The 17,040-nt window shown below is 49.5% G+C and overlaps 1 protein-coding gene across 3 annotated transcripts in view; it reads left to right on the forward strand.

The window, feature by feature from the left end:
• The first annotated feature begins 5,626 nt into the window (after positions 1 to 5,626).
• DLGAP2 (DLG associated protein 2) overlaps positions 5,627 to 17,040 on the forward strand; it is a 645,672-nt gene continuing 634,258 nt past the window's right edge. For all 3 annotated transcript variants that reach the window (XM_070781742.1, XM_070781741.1, XM_070781744.1), the window contains exon 1: positions 5,627 to 5,793. Coding sequence is in view for 2 of the 3 variants with exons in the window: in XM_070781741.1 (XP_070637842.1) it covers positions 5,776 to 5,793 (18 nt within the window). In the remaining variant the exon portion in view is untranslated. The remainder of the gene's footprint in view (positions 5,794 to 17,040) is intronic.

Raw genomic sequence — 17,040 nt, forward strand, 5'->3', positions numbered from 1 at the left:
ACTACTCTAAAAAAATGAAGTCTATTTAACAATAGATGGTGTACGAGAGAGGGAATGTCCAGAATCCTGTCCTTGATTAGTTCACATCGTGACCTTGTTCTCTACCTCAGCTTCCCAGCAGTGTCAAGCAGCTCTGGTCTTTCTAACCATACAACAAGATCTTCCCAGAAACCATCTCTTTTCCTGCAGCCCTGTTCCTTTCATCTCTTTTACACCCAGACGTCTCGAAAGAGTTGACCACAAAGTCAGTCTCCACTTTTGTCACCTTCAGTTGACTCTGCTGCCCAGCTGTGTCTCCGTCCCCCGCCACTGTAACTGCTCTTGCTGAAGTCATAGAACCTCACATTCCGGAGCTAGCCCACACTTGGCAGTGTCCACATACCATTCGGTGGTCTCCCAGAAGCTCCACCCACCCAGCTGCAGAGACCTGGGATTCATTGGCGTCCTCTCCTCGTCTCTCCCCCATGACCCACTGAAAAAATCACAGCAAGTGTGTCCTTCCTACATCATTTATTACTTACATTGCCTGGTTCATGTCTTCATCATCTTTTACTACGGTTTATCCAGGCATTTTTAAACTGATCTCCACAATCCCACTTTTGTTTCCTCACTCCCACCCCACCTCCATCTCTTCTCCTCACAGCAGCCAAACTACCCTTTAAAAAATCTCATTGCGCTTCAAAAGTCAGTGGATGTAATCCATCACATTGACAAACTAAAGAAAAATCACGTGATCATATTAATAGATGCCGAAAAAGCATTTGACAAAATCCAGTAAAAATCCAAAATTCATGATAAAACTGTCACCAAACTAAGAAGAGAAGGGAACTTCTTCAAACTGATAAACAACAACTGCAGAAAACCTATAGCTAACATCATACTGGTATGGTACTGGAGAAGACTCTTGAGAGTCTATTGGACTGCAAGGAAATCGGACCAGACAATCCTAAAGAGTATCAACCCTGAATATTCATTGGAAGTACTGATGTTGGAGTTGAAGCTGTAAGACTTTGGTCACCTGATGTGAAGAGACCAATCATTGGAAAAGACACTGATGCTGGGAAAGATTGACAGCAAAAGGAGAAGAGGGCAGCAGAGGATGAGATGGTTAGAGAGCATCACCAACTCAGCGGGCATGAATCTGAACAAATTCTGAGAGACAGTGGACGACACAGGAGCCTGGCATGCTGTAGTCCATGGGTTCACAAAGACTCAGAGATGACTCAGCAACTGAAAAACAACAACAACATCATACTTAATGGTGAAAAACTAGATGCCACCCTGCCACCATCAGGGACAAGGCAAGGATATCCTTTTCACCCCCTTTCAACATTGTACTGGAGATCCTAGGTAATGCAGTAAGACATGAAAAGGAAAGAAAAGGTATATAAATTGATAAGGGAGAAATACTACTTTGTCCACAGATGACATGATTCTCTATGCAGAACATCTTATTTCCCTGCTAAAAATCCTACATCAAATTTCACTGTATATAAGATACAACTTAGAGTCCTTAAAGTGTCCTTTGAACATCCCTGACTTGATGGAATTCCAGCTGAGCTATTTCAAATCCTGAAAGATGATGCTGTGAAAGTGCTGCACTCAATATGCCACCAAATTTGGAAAACTCAGCAGTGCCCACAAGACTGGAAAAGGTCAGTTTTCATTCCAATCCCAAAGAAAGGCAATGCCAAAGAATGCTCAAACTACTGCACAATTGCACTTATCTCACATGCTAGTAAAGTAATGCTCAAAATTCTCCAAGCCAGGCTTCAGCAATACATGAACCGTGAACTTCCAGATGTTCAAGCTGGTTTTAGAAAAGGCAGAGGAACCAGAGATCAAATTGCCAACATCCGCTGGGTCGTGGAAAAAGCAAGAGAGTTCCAGAAAAACATCTATTTCTGCTTTATTGACTATGCCAAAGCCTTTGACTGTGTGGATCACAAGAAACTGTGCAAAATTCTGAAAGAGATGGGAATACCAGACCACCTGACCTGCCTCTTGAGAAATCTGTATGCAGGTCAGGAAGCAACAGTTAGAACTGGACATGGAACAACAGACTGGTTCCAAATAGGAAAAGGAGTACGTCAAGGCTGTATATTGTCACCATGCTTATTTAACTTCTATGCAGAGTACATCATGAGAAACGCTGGACTGGAAGAAACTCAAGATTGCCGGGAGAAATATCAATAACGTCAGATATGCAGATGACACCACCCTTATGGCAGAAAGTGAAGAGGGACTAAAAAGCCTCTTGATGAAAGTGAAAGTGGAGAGTGAAAAAGTTGGCTTAAAGCTCAACATTCAGAAAACTAAGATCATGGCATCCTGTCCCATTACTTCATGGGAAATAGATGGGGAAACAGTGGAAACAGTGTCAGACTTTATTTTTTTGGGCTCCAAAATCACTGCAGATGGTGATTGCAGCCATGAAATTAAAAGACGCTTACTCCTTAGAAGGAAAGTTATGACCAACCTAGATAGCATATTCAAAAGCAGAGACATTACTTTGCCAACAAAGGTCTGTCTAGTCAAGGCTATGGTTTTTCCTGTGGTCATGTATGGATGTAAGACTTGGACTGTGAAGAAGGCTGAGAGCCGAAGAATTGATGCTTTTAACTGTGGTGTTGGAGAAGACTCTTGACACTCCCTTGGACTGCAGGGAGATCCAACCAGTCCATTCTGAAGGAGATCAGCCCTGGGATTTCTTTGGAAGGAAGGATGCTAAAGCTGAAACTCCAGTACTTTGGCCACCTCATGTGAAGAGTTGACTCACTGGAAAAAGACTCTGATGCTGGGAGGGATTGGGGGCAGGAGGAGAAGGGGATGACAGAGGATGAGATGGCTGGATGGCATCACTGACTCGATGGACGTGAGTCTGAGTGAACTCCGGGAGTTGGTGATGGACAGGAGGCCTGGCATGCTGTGATTCATGGGGTTGCAAAGAGTCGGACACGACTGAGCGACTGAACTTAACTGAACTGACTTGTTCTCCAGATGCACTCTTATTTTCTCTCTTGCTCCTTTTGACTGTTCTTCCCCTAGGTCATCACACCTGCTCTTCCTCCTATCTGAAAGCATTTCCCTGCCCTGCTTTCTTCTTACCTGAATCCCATTTCTTCTCCAGGGCTCTGGTAGAAGTGGCTTTCTGACTGCATGCTGGTTCTTCTGCAGAGACCCTTGCACTCACCTTTAAATCCTACAGGTCTTTCTCTGAAGCTGTGAGACTTACTCAGTCAAGGAACCTGGGGTGGGGGGAGCAATCGGCAATTATTGGCAAATGGAAATCAGATGGAAAAATGTCCAGCCTCAACTGAAGGCAGGCAGTTCTGAGGGGCATTCCATGTGGTGCCTTTGGGGATCCCCAGCCAGATTGAGATCCCACTCTCCACAGAGGTGGCCAGATTGATAACACATCCTATTAACATTCCTTTGCTCCTTGTCTCACTCTTCCTGCTTCCTTTCTCATTTCCTGCATCACCCTCCCAAATGAACTACCTGCACCCAAAGCCACATCCCACGACCTGCTTGTGGGAGAACCCAGAGGAAGATAAAGTCTTAATGAAGATTTCCTCAAAAGGTTCTTCTCTCATCTTAGAGCTGCGTGGTTGCCATTTAAACATTGAATAGCACCCTCTACTTTCCTTTAGAAAAGTAATTATAATTTGTGATTGTATGTTACGTGTTATTTTTAAAAAGTGATTGGAAGTTCCAGGGGCCAGAGAAGGCTTCTCTGTTGTGCTCACATATGGATGGATATGTTGGGCACTCAGCACACTTTTCTTATTTTTGTTTTTGCTCTTGCATGAATGAATAAACGAATTTTTTAAAGATGAAAGGATGAAGGACCTACTGTATAGAGAGGGAGTTCAATATTCTGTGATAACCTATATGAAAAAGAATAAATACATGTATATGTATAACTAAATCACTTTGCTGTACACTTGAAACAACATTGTGAATCAACTATACTCCAATATAAAATTAATTCACTTAAAAAAGATAAAAGGATGAGGACAAATATGGAGAGGGGGGAACTAAAGGGAAAGTATATTTTAAAGTAAAAAATTGATCTAGAATTTAGATTTGTGGTTGTGGTTTGAAACATACAATTCATTGGTTTTGACAGAGGAGAGAAGTTGGAAGATAAAAACTAACGAGAAATGTGACTGTGGGGAGGTTTTCTTAGTTCATCTTGTATCCACTCCCTCAGCATTTGGAACTCTGCTCTGAAAATAAGCTGTAGTTGATTAAGGGGAGTGATCAAATATATGAAGAAATATTATGGAGACAGTGCTCTTATTTTCTTTAGACCTTGAAAATTTCAGAAGATTGGTTAGTCTCATCCCAAATAATTTTGGTCCCCTGATTCTCTATTCCTATTCTGTTTGTGTTTGTCGCTCAGTCGTGTCTGACTCTTTGCAACCCTATGGACTGTAGTTCTCCAGGTTCCTCTGTCCATGGAATTCTCCAAGCAAGAATAATGGAGTGGGTTGCCAATCCCTTCTCCAGGGGGAAGGGATTCCTGATTCCTATTCTAATTCCTGTCCATTTTCCTATAAACTTTCTTCTTGGTGTTTTCTCTCATTTTAGCAGCTTTCACGTGTTTGTTTGTTTGTTTAATCTCATTTAAACTTCACAACAGCCCAGTTAGAGAAGTGGTAAGCTTCGTTTTTGCAGGCTTATGAAAACCTGGGCTCCGGGACTTGCCCAAGGTCAGGTAACACGCTGCCATAAGCGGGAAGGAAGCCAGGTGGTCTCCGGTTACCCGTGCGGCGGCTTCACGCTAGGCCGTGGTAACTTTCCTTCCCCCTGGCTATCCAAATACGGACAACATGGCTAAATTTTCCAGTTCGCTGCAGGTTGTGAGAGCCCGGTTTCCACTGAACCATTCTCCTTCCTCATCCCTGGGCTGGTACGTTCTGTGCATTGCTGGGAGCGGACGCGCGAAGGCGGCCAGACCCCCCTCCCCCAGGTTTACCAACAGAGAGACGCTGCTCCTGGGCCTGGGGACGCCATGGGGGCCCTTCCTTCCTGCTAAGACAGGCGGTACGTTCCTCTCCAGGGAAGGGCGCGAGTGGAAAGGTGGGGGCCGGTTTAGGTGCCCGCGATAGCAAGAGGGGCAGCCCAGCGACACTCGGGCCAGCATGTAGGATACACACGTCTCCGCGTCCTCTGCGCCGCAAGAGCATCCTGGGTGTGGAGACTTCACCCCGTCCACGAATCCCTCGCACCATGCTCCCGCGTGCCATTCCTCCCTCTCCCGAACCGGCCGCGCTGTGCCGGGTGTCGGGATGCCCGTCGGACCCGCTCGCTGAATTTCCAGCGCCCGGAGCACCTGCTCCGCGCGCAGCCGGGAGGCCGCTGCCCCCGGAGACCTCTCGGGAGCCTCAGGTCCCCCGCCGTCCCCGCGTGACCCGCCGCTCCCCGCGCAACAGTTGGCGGGCCGGGCGGTGCGCGCGCTCCCCGGCCGTGTGCGCCAGGCGCGCCGGGCAGCAGGGCGGCAGGCGCGGGCAGGGGTCGCGGCGCGGAAGCCTGGCACTCCCCCAGGCGCGGGCCCGGCCCCTCTCCAGATGCTGCCGCGCGCCGGCCGCCCCCCCGTGCGCCTGTGCCTCCCCGGGCGCCCAGTGCGCAGGCGCCGGCCGTGAGGAGCGACCGTGCGCCGGGCTCCAGCGGGTCGGAGCGGCGGTAGCGGCGGAGACCTGGGGACTGGCGGACTGACGGGCGGACGGGCCATGTCGCCCCGCATCTGCTGAACTGGAGTGCCTGAGGATGTCTGCGCTGAGGAAGGTGCGAGCCGCCGGGGCCGGAACCGCGCTGGGACGGGGCTCGGGGCGCGAGAGCCGTCGGGGGTTGGGGAGGGGGGCGAGGGCGGCCCGGGGGGACGGACAGCTGGGACCCCGAGAGGGCGGCCGGGTGGGAGACGAAGAGCCCGAGGCAGCCTGTGCGCTGGGTCCCCTCACCCTGGGCTGCCGGGTGTGCGGGAACGGGCGCAGAGCGGGGCTTCGCTGAGGGCTGACATTCTCAGCTCGGCCAGGCAACCTGGGGGACCCGCGGAGACCCGGGAGGAAGCTGCACGCCGGGCTCCGGCTGGGCACCGCGAGGGTTGGGGGCGGCAGGCAGCAAACGGCGCCCCCTCCCCCGCCGGGCGCAGGCGGGGGACGCCGACCGCCCCTGGGAAGGCGAGGAAGGCGCCGGGAGCCCGGGCTGCGCGCGGGGGTCGCGGGGGTCGCGCAGCAGGGAGGCCGGAGGGGTCGCTCGAGTCGGGGTGCGGCGCCCGTGGCGGCCAGGGGGCTGGTGGAGCGCGCTGGGAGGGTGGCCGCCGGCTCTCCAAGTGGGAGCGGAGCGCGGGGGCTTTTTCGGGGCGGTTGCTAAGCGAGGCGCTACCCGGCGCTGGATTCTGTAACCAAGCCTCCCCCGGCAGCGGCTGTTGCCGTTCTGGGCTCGCTCGCTAACGGTAGCAGGAGAAATAAGGAAGATGTCATTATTACAGCCTGGGCGGCGAGGGGTGGGGGCGGCGGGCACGGGGGCCACCTGGAGGGCCAGCTGGGTGCCAGGCGCCCGGCCCCCCTCTCCAGCGTGCGGCGCCGAGAGACGCGGAGCAGAGTGGACGGGACCCGGCGGGGGCTGGGCGGAGAGTCGGGGGTGGCCAGGGCGCGGCGGGGAGCAGAGCCCCCGGCCCCGCGGGTGTGCAGTGGGAGGGCGGTGAGAATGAGCTCGGGGGGGCGACCTGCGTCGGAAACTCAGGAGTCGCTTCTCCGGCGCTCGCGCTTCTCGAGAACGTGGTCGGGTCTCTTGCGTGTCGTTTCCCGGGTGGATGGCAACTCGGCCGGGCTCGGGATTCGGAACTCGGGACTTGTCCGTGCGTCTGGTTCGTATCGATCAAAAATAAAGCGATCGGCAGCGAGTCTTTCCTGTGATTAATTCTGCCAGCATGAGCTGTGGGTGGTTTTGGAGCCGGAAATGTAAAGCGCACCTGCTGTTTCTGGCATCCGAAGAGGATTTCTGACTAGGACTCTCCCGAGGGGCCTCAGCCCCCGGGGGGCCTTGGGCCTGTGCCCACGGCTACCAACTCGCGCGTCCTGTTGGCCACTGTGTCTGATTGGAACTCGCGGGCCTGGTGATTATGACTTAAGGAAGATTCTTATTTGAAGATGTAAATCGGTTTTTATTAGTTATTAGAAAATTCCCCGGCGTCTCAGCGTGGCCTGAGGGACCCCAGCCTCGTCCAAAAGGACCCTTTCTCTGCCTGGAAGCTGACACCACAGAGCCCTCTCCCCTCCCCCCACACCTTGGAAGGAGCGTTTGGGTTTGAGTTAAGGTGCAACATCGTTTTCATTTTAACTTCCTTTATATTCTCTGCAAAAGATAATAGGTAACCAAGGCAAAAAATGGTGAAATGATGAAAAAATGGTAATTTTTGGCAGGTCAAGTTGTTACTCTGGTGTTTAAAAAAAATGTCATTAATCAGGATTTTCCAGTAGCCAAATTGTCTTGTGCAGGCGGCTGGGTGACTCACAGATTTGGCTCTGATAGTAATTGTAGAGTGTGTGTACCATTTCCTTTTAGATGGTGTGACTTTCTCATTGCTTGGAACGGAACAAATTAGAATATTTTATGCCCCGCATCTGGCAGCAGGACCAGCGGGCTGTGGGGGACACTTTCTGCTCCGGCACATCTGGGCTGGGAGAGTTCTGGCCCCAGTGGATGAAGACGGTGAGAAGCAACAGTGCTGTCCTGGAGCCGGAGGCCCCTTCCCCCACCACTTCCAGGTCCCGCTGGGCTGCGGTCAGTGTTCCACCAGTGGGGGCCTGCTCTGTGTGCACCTGCCTCTCCTGTCCTCTTGTGCTTTCCATCCCCAGTCTCCCCCGCTCTTGGTTAAGAAATAAGCCCTGGATGATTTGCCCTAACGACCAATCATGTTGTATCTGCATATTACATTTCAAGTTAAACAGCAAAGTGAATTCTGTGTAAATAACCCACGGTGATGAAGTAACTAGCAGCACAAAGGTGTTTTCTGAAATACGTATTCTAGTCAACTTTATACAAAGTGATGCTGCTAGAGACAGAAATAAACATGCATTTATTCACCAGCGTGTTAGTGCCTTAGGTTTCTTGTGTTGTAGATGAATTAATAGCAATGTATCTTATTTTTAAAGAATTCAGATGCTTTTGCATCATTTCTCCCCAGTGACAGAATGTGTCTCCCTATGGCAGTCTAATACTTCTCTCATTTTTGCCTATTTCATTTTTGAAATTGGTGGAAATTTCACATTAAACACTAAAAGTGAAAAAACACTGCAAAACTTGAGTCACATTGGATTCCAGATACCCAGAATCCAACCAGTTCTGAAACTAAATTCCAATGTTGAAAAGACTGTGAGAGGACTTGCTATCCGTGTGTTTAACAGTGTCTTCCATCATGTCACTACATAATGAAGTTGAAGAAGTGCTGGCATTCTTTTATATTTGAGGAAAAACTTCATGATTTCTCAGTTCCTTAAGGAGCTGAGTGATACACACTTTGATCATAGATTTTAAAAGGAAATTAATTAAATGTATTATTTATTGACCCTTGGAACGGATACGCCACGGTCATTCAGTAGATACAATAAAAGTAACAGTGATTCATCATTTTGTCCAGATGGGAGTCATATTTAAAGCACTGGCAGCATGTTTGTTATAAGAGAATTACAGGCCACCCAGCAGGAAGTTAGTGGGCAAAGCGTTCTGCGCAGTTAAAAATCATTCTGATCAACCACAGCTTTACATACAAGTTACTTTTATCTTGTAACCATATTCCCAGCAGATCACCAGCTTTTAACAGTAGGTGTTGTGGTCTTCTGGGCACGCGTGTCACGAAGACTGAGCCTGATAGTGTCCTGTTTATTCATGGCAGATAACTCTCGTTTTCTGGGAGCTAATAATCACATGCGCTTTGGTGTTGCTGGGAAGGGCTGGGGGTGCAGAGCCCCCTACATCCTGCATCTGCGGATGGGAGTGCCTTCCCCTTCACAGCGCCCAGGACTTAACTACAAACTACAGTTTGGTGTCTGTGCTAATCTCCTGAGCAAAGACAATGGGCATCCATGGCTGAGGCCAGCCCTTCCTTTCTGTAGGCGCCTGTGCACTGGCCACACCTGCCGTGAAGAGCCGGTCAGGCAGCAGCCCCGGGGCCTGGAGGGTCCCCTGCCATCAGCACCTCCTGCTTCCAGTGGTTCCCGCATTCCCACAGGAGCGGCAGCTGGGGTTACTCTTCAGCGTACACACCCCTCTGGAATCATCCCCAGGAGCTTTTCCAGGACCCTAGTTCCTGAACATTTGTCTTTCTTGCTGAGTCTCTGAGGAGTTTGACTTGCCAGGCCGAGTCCAGTCTCTGTCTGTGGTCCGTGTCTCCTGTTCTCTGGGATAACTGCGCACTGACTTCCTCAGAGCTGGCCTCACCGCTTTTATGGTTAGGCTGTGGGGCCCGCCCTCTGCTTGGTTGGAGCAGGCTCCTAGTTGATAAGGAAGTCAGGCCTCCACCCCTCTCTGAGGCAGACGGTCCCTGGGAAGAGGATGGCATTTCTTCTCAGCTGAGAACAGTTCGAGAGGAAAGCTTCGGGAGGTAAATCTGAAAGGATGTAGGTCCAACACCATGCAGCCTGGGGTGAGGGGGTGGGGGCAGGGGTAGCCTGCTGGAAGGGAAGTCGGTGCCCAGTGCCCTGGACGGCCAGGCCACGGTGGATGGATGCACTTTGTCCTACGACGTCACTGTTGTTCAGAGTCAGGGAGGGCCTGAAACCATCGTTACTGCTTCATTTTCAATTTTGTCAACCAAGAAATCCCCTTTTGAAGTGGGTTTCTGTCCCGACCACCCAATGGGATGTAGAGGTTTTACTTTCCCTTCCAGTTTTCTCTTCAATGCTCTCATCTTGTCCTTCACCCACTGACACCATTCTCTGGTATCCCTTTTTGTGTGTATACCCAGAAAAAAAAAACAATAGAAGTAATTTTTGCTAAAAAGGAATAAATGTTTGCAACCAGCCCTGCATAAAATCTTATACCCATGCATAAAATCATATCAGCATTGGTTAAAAAGTAAATCTATGTAAATAAGAAGGAAAGTGAAGTCGCTCAGTCGTGTCTGACTCTCTGTGACCCCGTGGACTGTAGCCCATCAGGCTGCTCCATCCATGGGATTTCCCAGGCAAGAATACTGGAGTGGGTTACCATTTTCTTCTCCAGGGGATCTTCCTGACCTGGGGATCACACCCAGGTCTCCCACATTGCAGGCAGACACTTTAACGACTGAGCCACCAGGGATAAAATCTAAACATTTGTAAATCTATGTACATATGTATGTATTAGTTGCTCAGTCCTGTCCGACTCTTTGCGACCCCATGGACTGTAGCTCACCAGTCTCCTCTGTCCATGGAATTCTCCAGATAAGAATACTGGAGTGGGTTGCCGTTCCCTTCTCAGGGGGATCTTCCCAACCCAGGGATCGAATCCTGGTCTCCCTCATTGCAGGCAGATTCTTTACTGTCTGAGTCACCAGGGAAGCCCAGTGGTACTTGTAAATCTAAGTGCCATTATCTTTTTAAAACATGGGCCATACTCTGCACAAATGAAAAAAGTACTGAAATGATCTCCTGGGGCCCATAGATTACACATTTTAAGCCAGGAAACATAAAATTATCCTCTTGAGCAAAACGGAAACTTATCCTACCAGTTTTGTACAATGCCGACCAACAGCTTTTTATATTGGTTGTAGGTAGCAGTTAGGACGGAAAAGGCAATGGCACCCCACTCCAGTACTCTTGCCCGGAAAATCCATGGATGGAGGAGCCTGGAAAGGTGTAGTCCATGGGGTTGCTGAGGGTCGGACACGACTGAGCGACTTCACTTTCACTTTTCACTTTCATGCATTGGAGAAGGAAATGGCAACCCACTCCAGTATTCTTGTCTGGAGAATCCCAGGGACAGAGGAGCCTGGTGGGCTGCCGTCTATGGGATCACACAGAGTCGGACACGACTGAAGCGACTTAGCAGCAGCAGCAGCAGCAGCAGTTAGGAATGAGGGTTCTGGAGTCAGAACCCCGGGTGGCTGAATGGCACTGGCAGCTTATTTGCCCTCATTATATTTTCATCCCTCATCTACATGAGGGATACAGTATTAATGTGGTAGTGTTGTCAGGAGGATTAAATGAATTGATGAGTGTGAGGCAATTGAAAAAGTGTGCATAGTAAATGCCCAATACATGTCCACTATTTTGATCATGAAAAAGTAAGATTGGGGCCCAGGTTGAGCCATCCTGCATTGGATGTAATCAAGCCACTCTCCAGTTTCCCATAAAACTTAGATATTACTGTTTCTAGTCTTCTTTTACTTTCTTATATATCTGTTTTGCCACCTCTTTTCAAAAAGTTTTTTGACTCACCAATGAAAGGATGAGGTTGAAGAAATGAAATAAAATAGAAATAGTCAGAACCAATAAGTATGGTAACCACAGGGGTTAACACAATCCTCTGAGTCTGAGTTTCTGGGATGTTGTTCAGTTGCTAAGTTGTGTTTAACTCTTTGCAACCCCATGGACTGCAGCATGCCAGGCTCCCCTGTCCTTCACTGTCTCCTGGAGTTTGCCCATTGAGTTGGTGATGCCATCCAACCATCTCATCCTCTGTCACCCCTTTCTCCTCCTGCCCTCAATCTTTCCCAGCATCAGGGTCTTTTCTAATGAGTCAGCTTTTCCCATCAGGTGATCAAAGTATTGGAGCTTCAGCTCTGGCATCCTGGAAGCCAACTTGACAAAAGCAGAAGACACAGCCCTCACTCCATTCCCTTATTGAGTGGGCACTGCAGACTTGTTTTTCAGTGAAGAAAAGATTTTCTTGAGTGCTGAATCTTAAAAGATGCTCTCTTGGAAGACTTTGTGTACAAGAGTAGGGATATAGCATATACATCAGTTATACCAACACAGAAGTGTTTTTCACGATTACAACAGACTTTGAAGGAAACCAAAAGAAAACACACACCAACAACCCACAAGAGGGGCAGTGACCTTTTCCTTGTATTTCCACATTCCCTCCATGACCAGATGGGAAACTGTGGGCTCGGGAGCCATATTCTGGGCTCCAGACCTCCCCCTGGTCTGTTTCGTGAATGTTGATATTGAGTTCACACTGTGTGTCTTAGGGACGATGCGGATTTCTTGGGTGGCCTTTTCTTATGTGCACGGTGCTTTCAGGTAGCAGCCGGGTTTGGGGTGTGACTCCTGCAGGCGGAGGCGTCCTTGCTGCTTCTCTCTCTGTGCTGCTTGCTCCCAGTGTGCCCGGCCCACCACCCACTCGCCTGCCCCTGGGAGGGGAGCTCCAGCCCCCAGGCGCGTGGGAGCTGCTTCAGCAGCCCTCCTGCTGCCTTCCCTGTGCGTCTGCGATGGGGGGCCCCCACACCCCTTGAGGGGACCCCTGTCCTTGTAGAAGGATGGCTTGCCAGCCCAGCCCGGCGGCTGCCTGTGAGAGGACAAAGGGCACTCTCCTCGCCATGCCTTTCCCAGACCAACTTGGTGTGCCCTCCTCTCCCGTCACCACAGCCCTGGCTGGGTGGGAACACTCCCTTACCAGCTCTGGTTTTCCTTGTGCTTATCGTCTCAGACCTCAAGCTGCTTGTCTCCAGACCCTCGATATCAGGACACGTCCGCCAGGAGAAGCGGGGAATGCACAGGCCCCCCCGTGGATCGCATCACTCAGTGAACTTTCAGGTGGACACGAGAATCCACAGCTGGCTGACCCCTTCACACCCCCGAGAGAGGTTCCTCAGTTACCTAGGGCTTCTCTGAGTTTTGCGAATCTCACCAAGACACGAAACCTTACAAGCACGGCAGTGGATTTGCCTGTTTGATGAAATCTTTGGCTTTTTAAAAATAATTTCTGGGAGAGAATTCCCTGGTGGTACAGTGGTTAGGACTTTGCACTGCCAAGGACCCGCATTTAATCCCTGGTCGGGGAACTAAGATCTCATAAGCTACGAGGCATGCCCTCCCACCAAACCCAGATAATTTCCATTTTCTGACATTCTTTGTAATACTTTAACAGTTTCTAAAGAGATTTCTGAATATCTGTTTTCCAATTCTATGAGAAACTTAGTACAGGATCTGTATTATAGATACTTTAGAAGTTTTCATAAACAGGTGAATGTTGTCCTTCAAGCTTCTGCTGTGGCCATTGTAGAACACTCCTGTGTCTACTGCATAACTGTCTAGACTATTACTATGGTTCTAAGTAAAAACGGAAGTGAGAGTCATTCAGTCGTCTCCGACACTGGGACTCCACAGACTGTAGTCCACCAGGCTCCTCTCTATGGGACTCTGCAGGCAAGAATACTGGAGTGGGTAGCCTATCCCTTCTCCAGGGGATCTTCCCAACTCAGGAATCGAACCAGGTTCTCCTGCATTGCACGTGGATTTTTTACCAGGTGAACTACCAAGGAAACTATGGTTATAAACAATACACAATAAAGTATGGCTCCAAGTTGTGAAAGGTTGGTTCTGCAGCTCTTTAAAGCAACTGAATAGTATTTTTTAGTCTTCAATTCATCCATTTGCTTGTTTCTCTAGTGTTATTGTATTAAAAGTCATGGCAGGCATTCAATTAAAAAAAATCTTCTTTTGCATATAACTAGTCTCTACTTTGACGTCTGGAAGTGAAATTCACTTAGGATTATATCCTAAGAAAATAATCATGAATTTACAGGAAATTAGCTAAACAGAGGTTCAATTCAGATTTGTTTTATAGTAGAATATTGGAAACTAGCAATAACCTGAGATTAGATAAATTCATTATGATGTAGCACATTGTAACAAAATATACATCCATTAAAAAGGTGAAACTTAAATGTTTGAGCAAACTGTGGGAGATGGTGAAGGACAGGGAAGCCTGGTGTGCTGCAGTCCATGGGGTCCCAAAGAGTCGGACACGATTGAGCGACTGAACAACCACAGCAGGGTGTCCTCCTCCCGTTAAGTGAAGCATGCAGATGGCCAGACAGCACGTGGGCCGTCCTTGTCCCTCTGCTTCCCTGAGGCTGCCGTGCAGGTGACACAGCGGGGCATCTGGAAGGACCCAGCAGTTGGTGGAGAGGGGGGCAGGGGGGTCACCCAGTTGTATCGGCACCTTGCTTGGGGTGCAGGCCTTGTCCCAGAGCCATCTGCACCACTCAGCGCCACCCGCCACCTGCGTGGCAGAGTCCTCTCTCTCTGCTCAGCCTTGCTGCTCGCTCCGAGCTGTTCCCTGAGCTGTTGGCTTTGGAGGCCTGGTGTCAGTGTTGGGGCCTTCGCACAACCCTTGTGTGTGCTCAGCGTCTGTCAAGGATGTGCGCTCTGCTGGGGTCCACTGTCTGCGTCCCTCTGCTGTATCAGAGGCCCGCGGAAACACTTGTGGAGTATCGTGGCACGAGCTGACTTCTGGGTCGTGTTGAATCGGGACAGATATTCTTGGTCCCCAGGTGGTCCTTCCATAGACAGACTCTGTCTGGTGGCTCTGCCTCCATCATCCTCACCAGCCAGAACGGGAAGAGGTTGGGGGACCACGCAGCGGGTCCTGGTCCCATGGCCTCTGTCACATGCCATGTGCACCTCAAGGGAGGTGGGAAAGAAGAGGAAAAGCTTTGAGGTCAGCTGACTGTTTCTGTGAAATGTTCCTCGTTTCTTTTCTGGAACTTCTTCAGAATCTTTGCTTCCTATCCCATCAGCCCTGATGAGTTCCAGCAAGAAGGACAGATCTTGTTTGGGTTTAGGTTCATCTTCAGCCACTCCTCAGACCGTGTCTGGTGTCCCTGAGGCCATGCAGACAAGGGGGTGCCATGGGAAAAGCTGGGGAACAGCTGATTATCCTCAGAAATCAGAGAGGATGGCTGTCTGGGCATCACCAGGAGTGTCTGTCACATGGCTTGTCTGAATTTTAAACTGCCTGGGACACATAATACTGTAATTTAATAATGTCTTAAAGGAATTTTGGTGCATCCATGCGGTAAAAGGTTGCAGAACTGTTATAAAGTGAACAGGACCCACTGGACTCTCTGGACCTAGTCTGCCTTTGATCAGTCATCCACCTTGGCATCATCAGATGGAATTCAAGTGTCAGTTTCTCAAGCGCCGGAAGCAAGTGGGGCTCACTTCAGCACGGCGGAGCCCGCTGGCAGGACCTGGACTTGCTCTCGGCCCAGACGATGCTGAAGACGCTGGGGAGAGAGGGGCCCTGTGGCGGGCTGAGGTAGCCTCTCCAGCACCTGCGGGCTCTGTCCCTGCCTCGCCCTGCGAGGCCTGGTGTCCCGGGACTGCTCCTGCTGAGCTTTGCGGGTGGAGGTGTTGGTGGACCGGGGAACATATCCATGCTACCCTGTGACCCAAGGTGGGGCCCAACCTGGCCTTTCCCAGCAAAGCACTGGAGTCTAGCAGGGTGGGTGGGGGTGGGTGCAGACGAGAGATGGAGTGTCTCTTGTTATCCTCCAACATGCTTCTATTTTTACTCACGTATTGGGAGAAACCAAGGTCTGCACTGTTGGATGTCCAGCAGGGTCCCCAGAGATGACTCCGGTTACGAAGCGTGAGCGGTGCACACAGCCCGTTCTCTGGCCCTGCCTCTGGCCCCTGGTGCATCCTTCACAGCTTTCTCTGTTCTAGGTTTAGGATGTGCTTTGGAAAGTATTCAGGGTTCTCCCAGTAAGCAAGAATAGGCAAAACCTGAGGTCAGCACATTGTTGTCAGACTCGTAACGCATTTCCTTGGCTACCAGATCCTCTCTTTGTTATATTTATTCCACTTTTGGAGACTCATCTTTCCTGTGGTATTTTTTGTTCTCTCATAGCTGGTGGTGAATTGCAGGCTGCTCGGGCTGCTTTCACACATTTTCTTTTTTGTTTTTTTAATGGTCATCTACTCTGCTAAATATTTAGAAATTACAGATCTGTACAAATTAATGACTTGGAGGCCACAACTCCATGACTTAGAAATAATTACAGTTTGTGTCTTGCTTCTTCCCCATCTCATTTTTTAAACCAAAATTGGGAACTAGCCTTTTTTTTTTTTCCACTTTATATTCTTTTCTGAGAATTTGTCCAAATTTTCAAAATATTCTTTGACAGCTTGATTTTTCTTAAATTCTTATTTGTTTATTTTATTTTTGGGTGTGCTGAGTCTTTGTTGCTGTGCTAGGGCTTCCTCTACTTGCAGAGAGCAGGGGCCGCTTTCCAGTTGCAGTGTGTTGGCTTCTCACTGCAGTGGCTTCTCTTGTTGCGGAGTGCAGAATCTAAGATATGCAGACTTTGGGAGCTGTGGTGCACCGGCTTTGTAGCTCCGAGGCATGTGGGACCTTCCCAGACTAGAGATCGAACTCGGGTCTCCTTGACAGGGATGAATTGCAGGGTGGATTCTTAACCATTGAACCAGGGTAGAGTCTTAACTATTGGATCAGCAGGGAAGCCCTTAGACAATTTGATTTCAATTGAAGTATTAATATAATATTCTGGTGTGCAGTGTTATTCAGCCACTCCCCTATTGCTCAATGTTTAAGTTGCTTACACAGATTTCTGGTCATCTGTGATTAGTATCTTTTTTAGTGTTTTCTGAAGGTCTATATAATTTTTCTCTAGTAAATTCCTAGAAACAGAATTATTGGGCTAATGGCTATGTCTCATGCAACAGGGCTGCTGTAACAAGTTACCATAAACTCAGGGCTTAAAGCAACAGAAAACAAGAGAAGCTCCAAATCAAGGATCCCAGGGCTGTGCTCCCTCTAGAGGGTGCGGGAAAGGGTCCTGCCTGCCTCTGCCAGCCTCTGGTGCCTGACGAAGTTCCCGAGGCTAGGGCATCATTCCCACCTCTGCCCGTCTCCACAGCCCATCTCCTCTCTGTCGGTGTCTTCCTTTCTTCCACCTCAAACCTCTCTTCAGTGGATACTTGTCATTGGATCTAGGACCCACTCAGATAATCCGGGACTTTCTCCTCCTGTCAATGCTCTTAATTTAAACATATCTGCAAAGACCTCTTTTCCAAATAA

Source organism: Bos indicus, chromosome 27, assembly GCF_029378745.1.
Source record: "Bos indicus isolate NIAB-ARS_2022 breed Sahiwal x Tharparkar chromosome 27, NIAB-ARS_B.indTharparkar_mat_pri_1.0, whole genome shotgun sequence".
NCBI classification, from domain to species: domain Eukaryota; kingdom Metazoa; phylum Chordata; class Mammalia; order Artiodactyla; family Bovidae; genus Bos; species Bos indicus.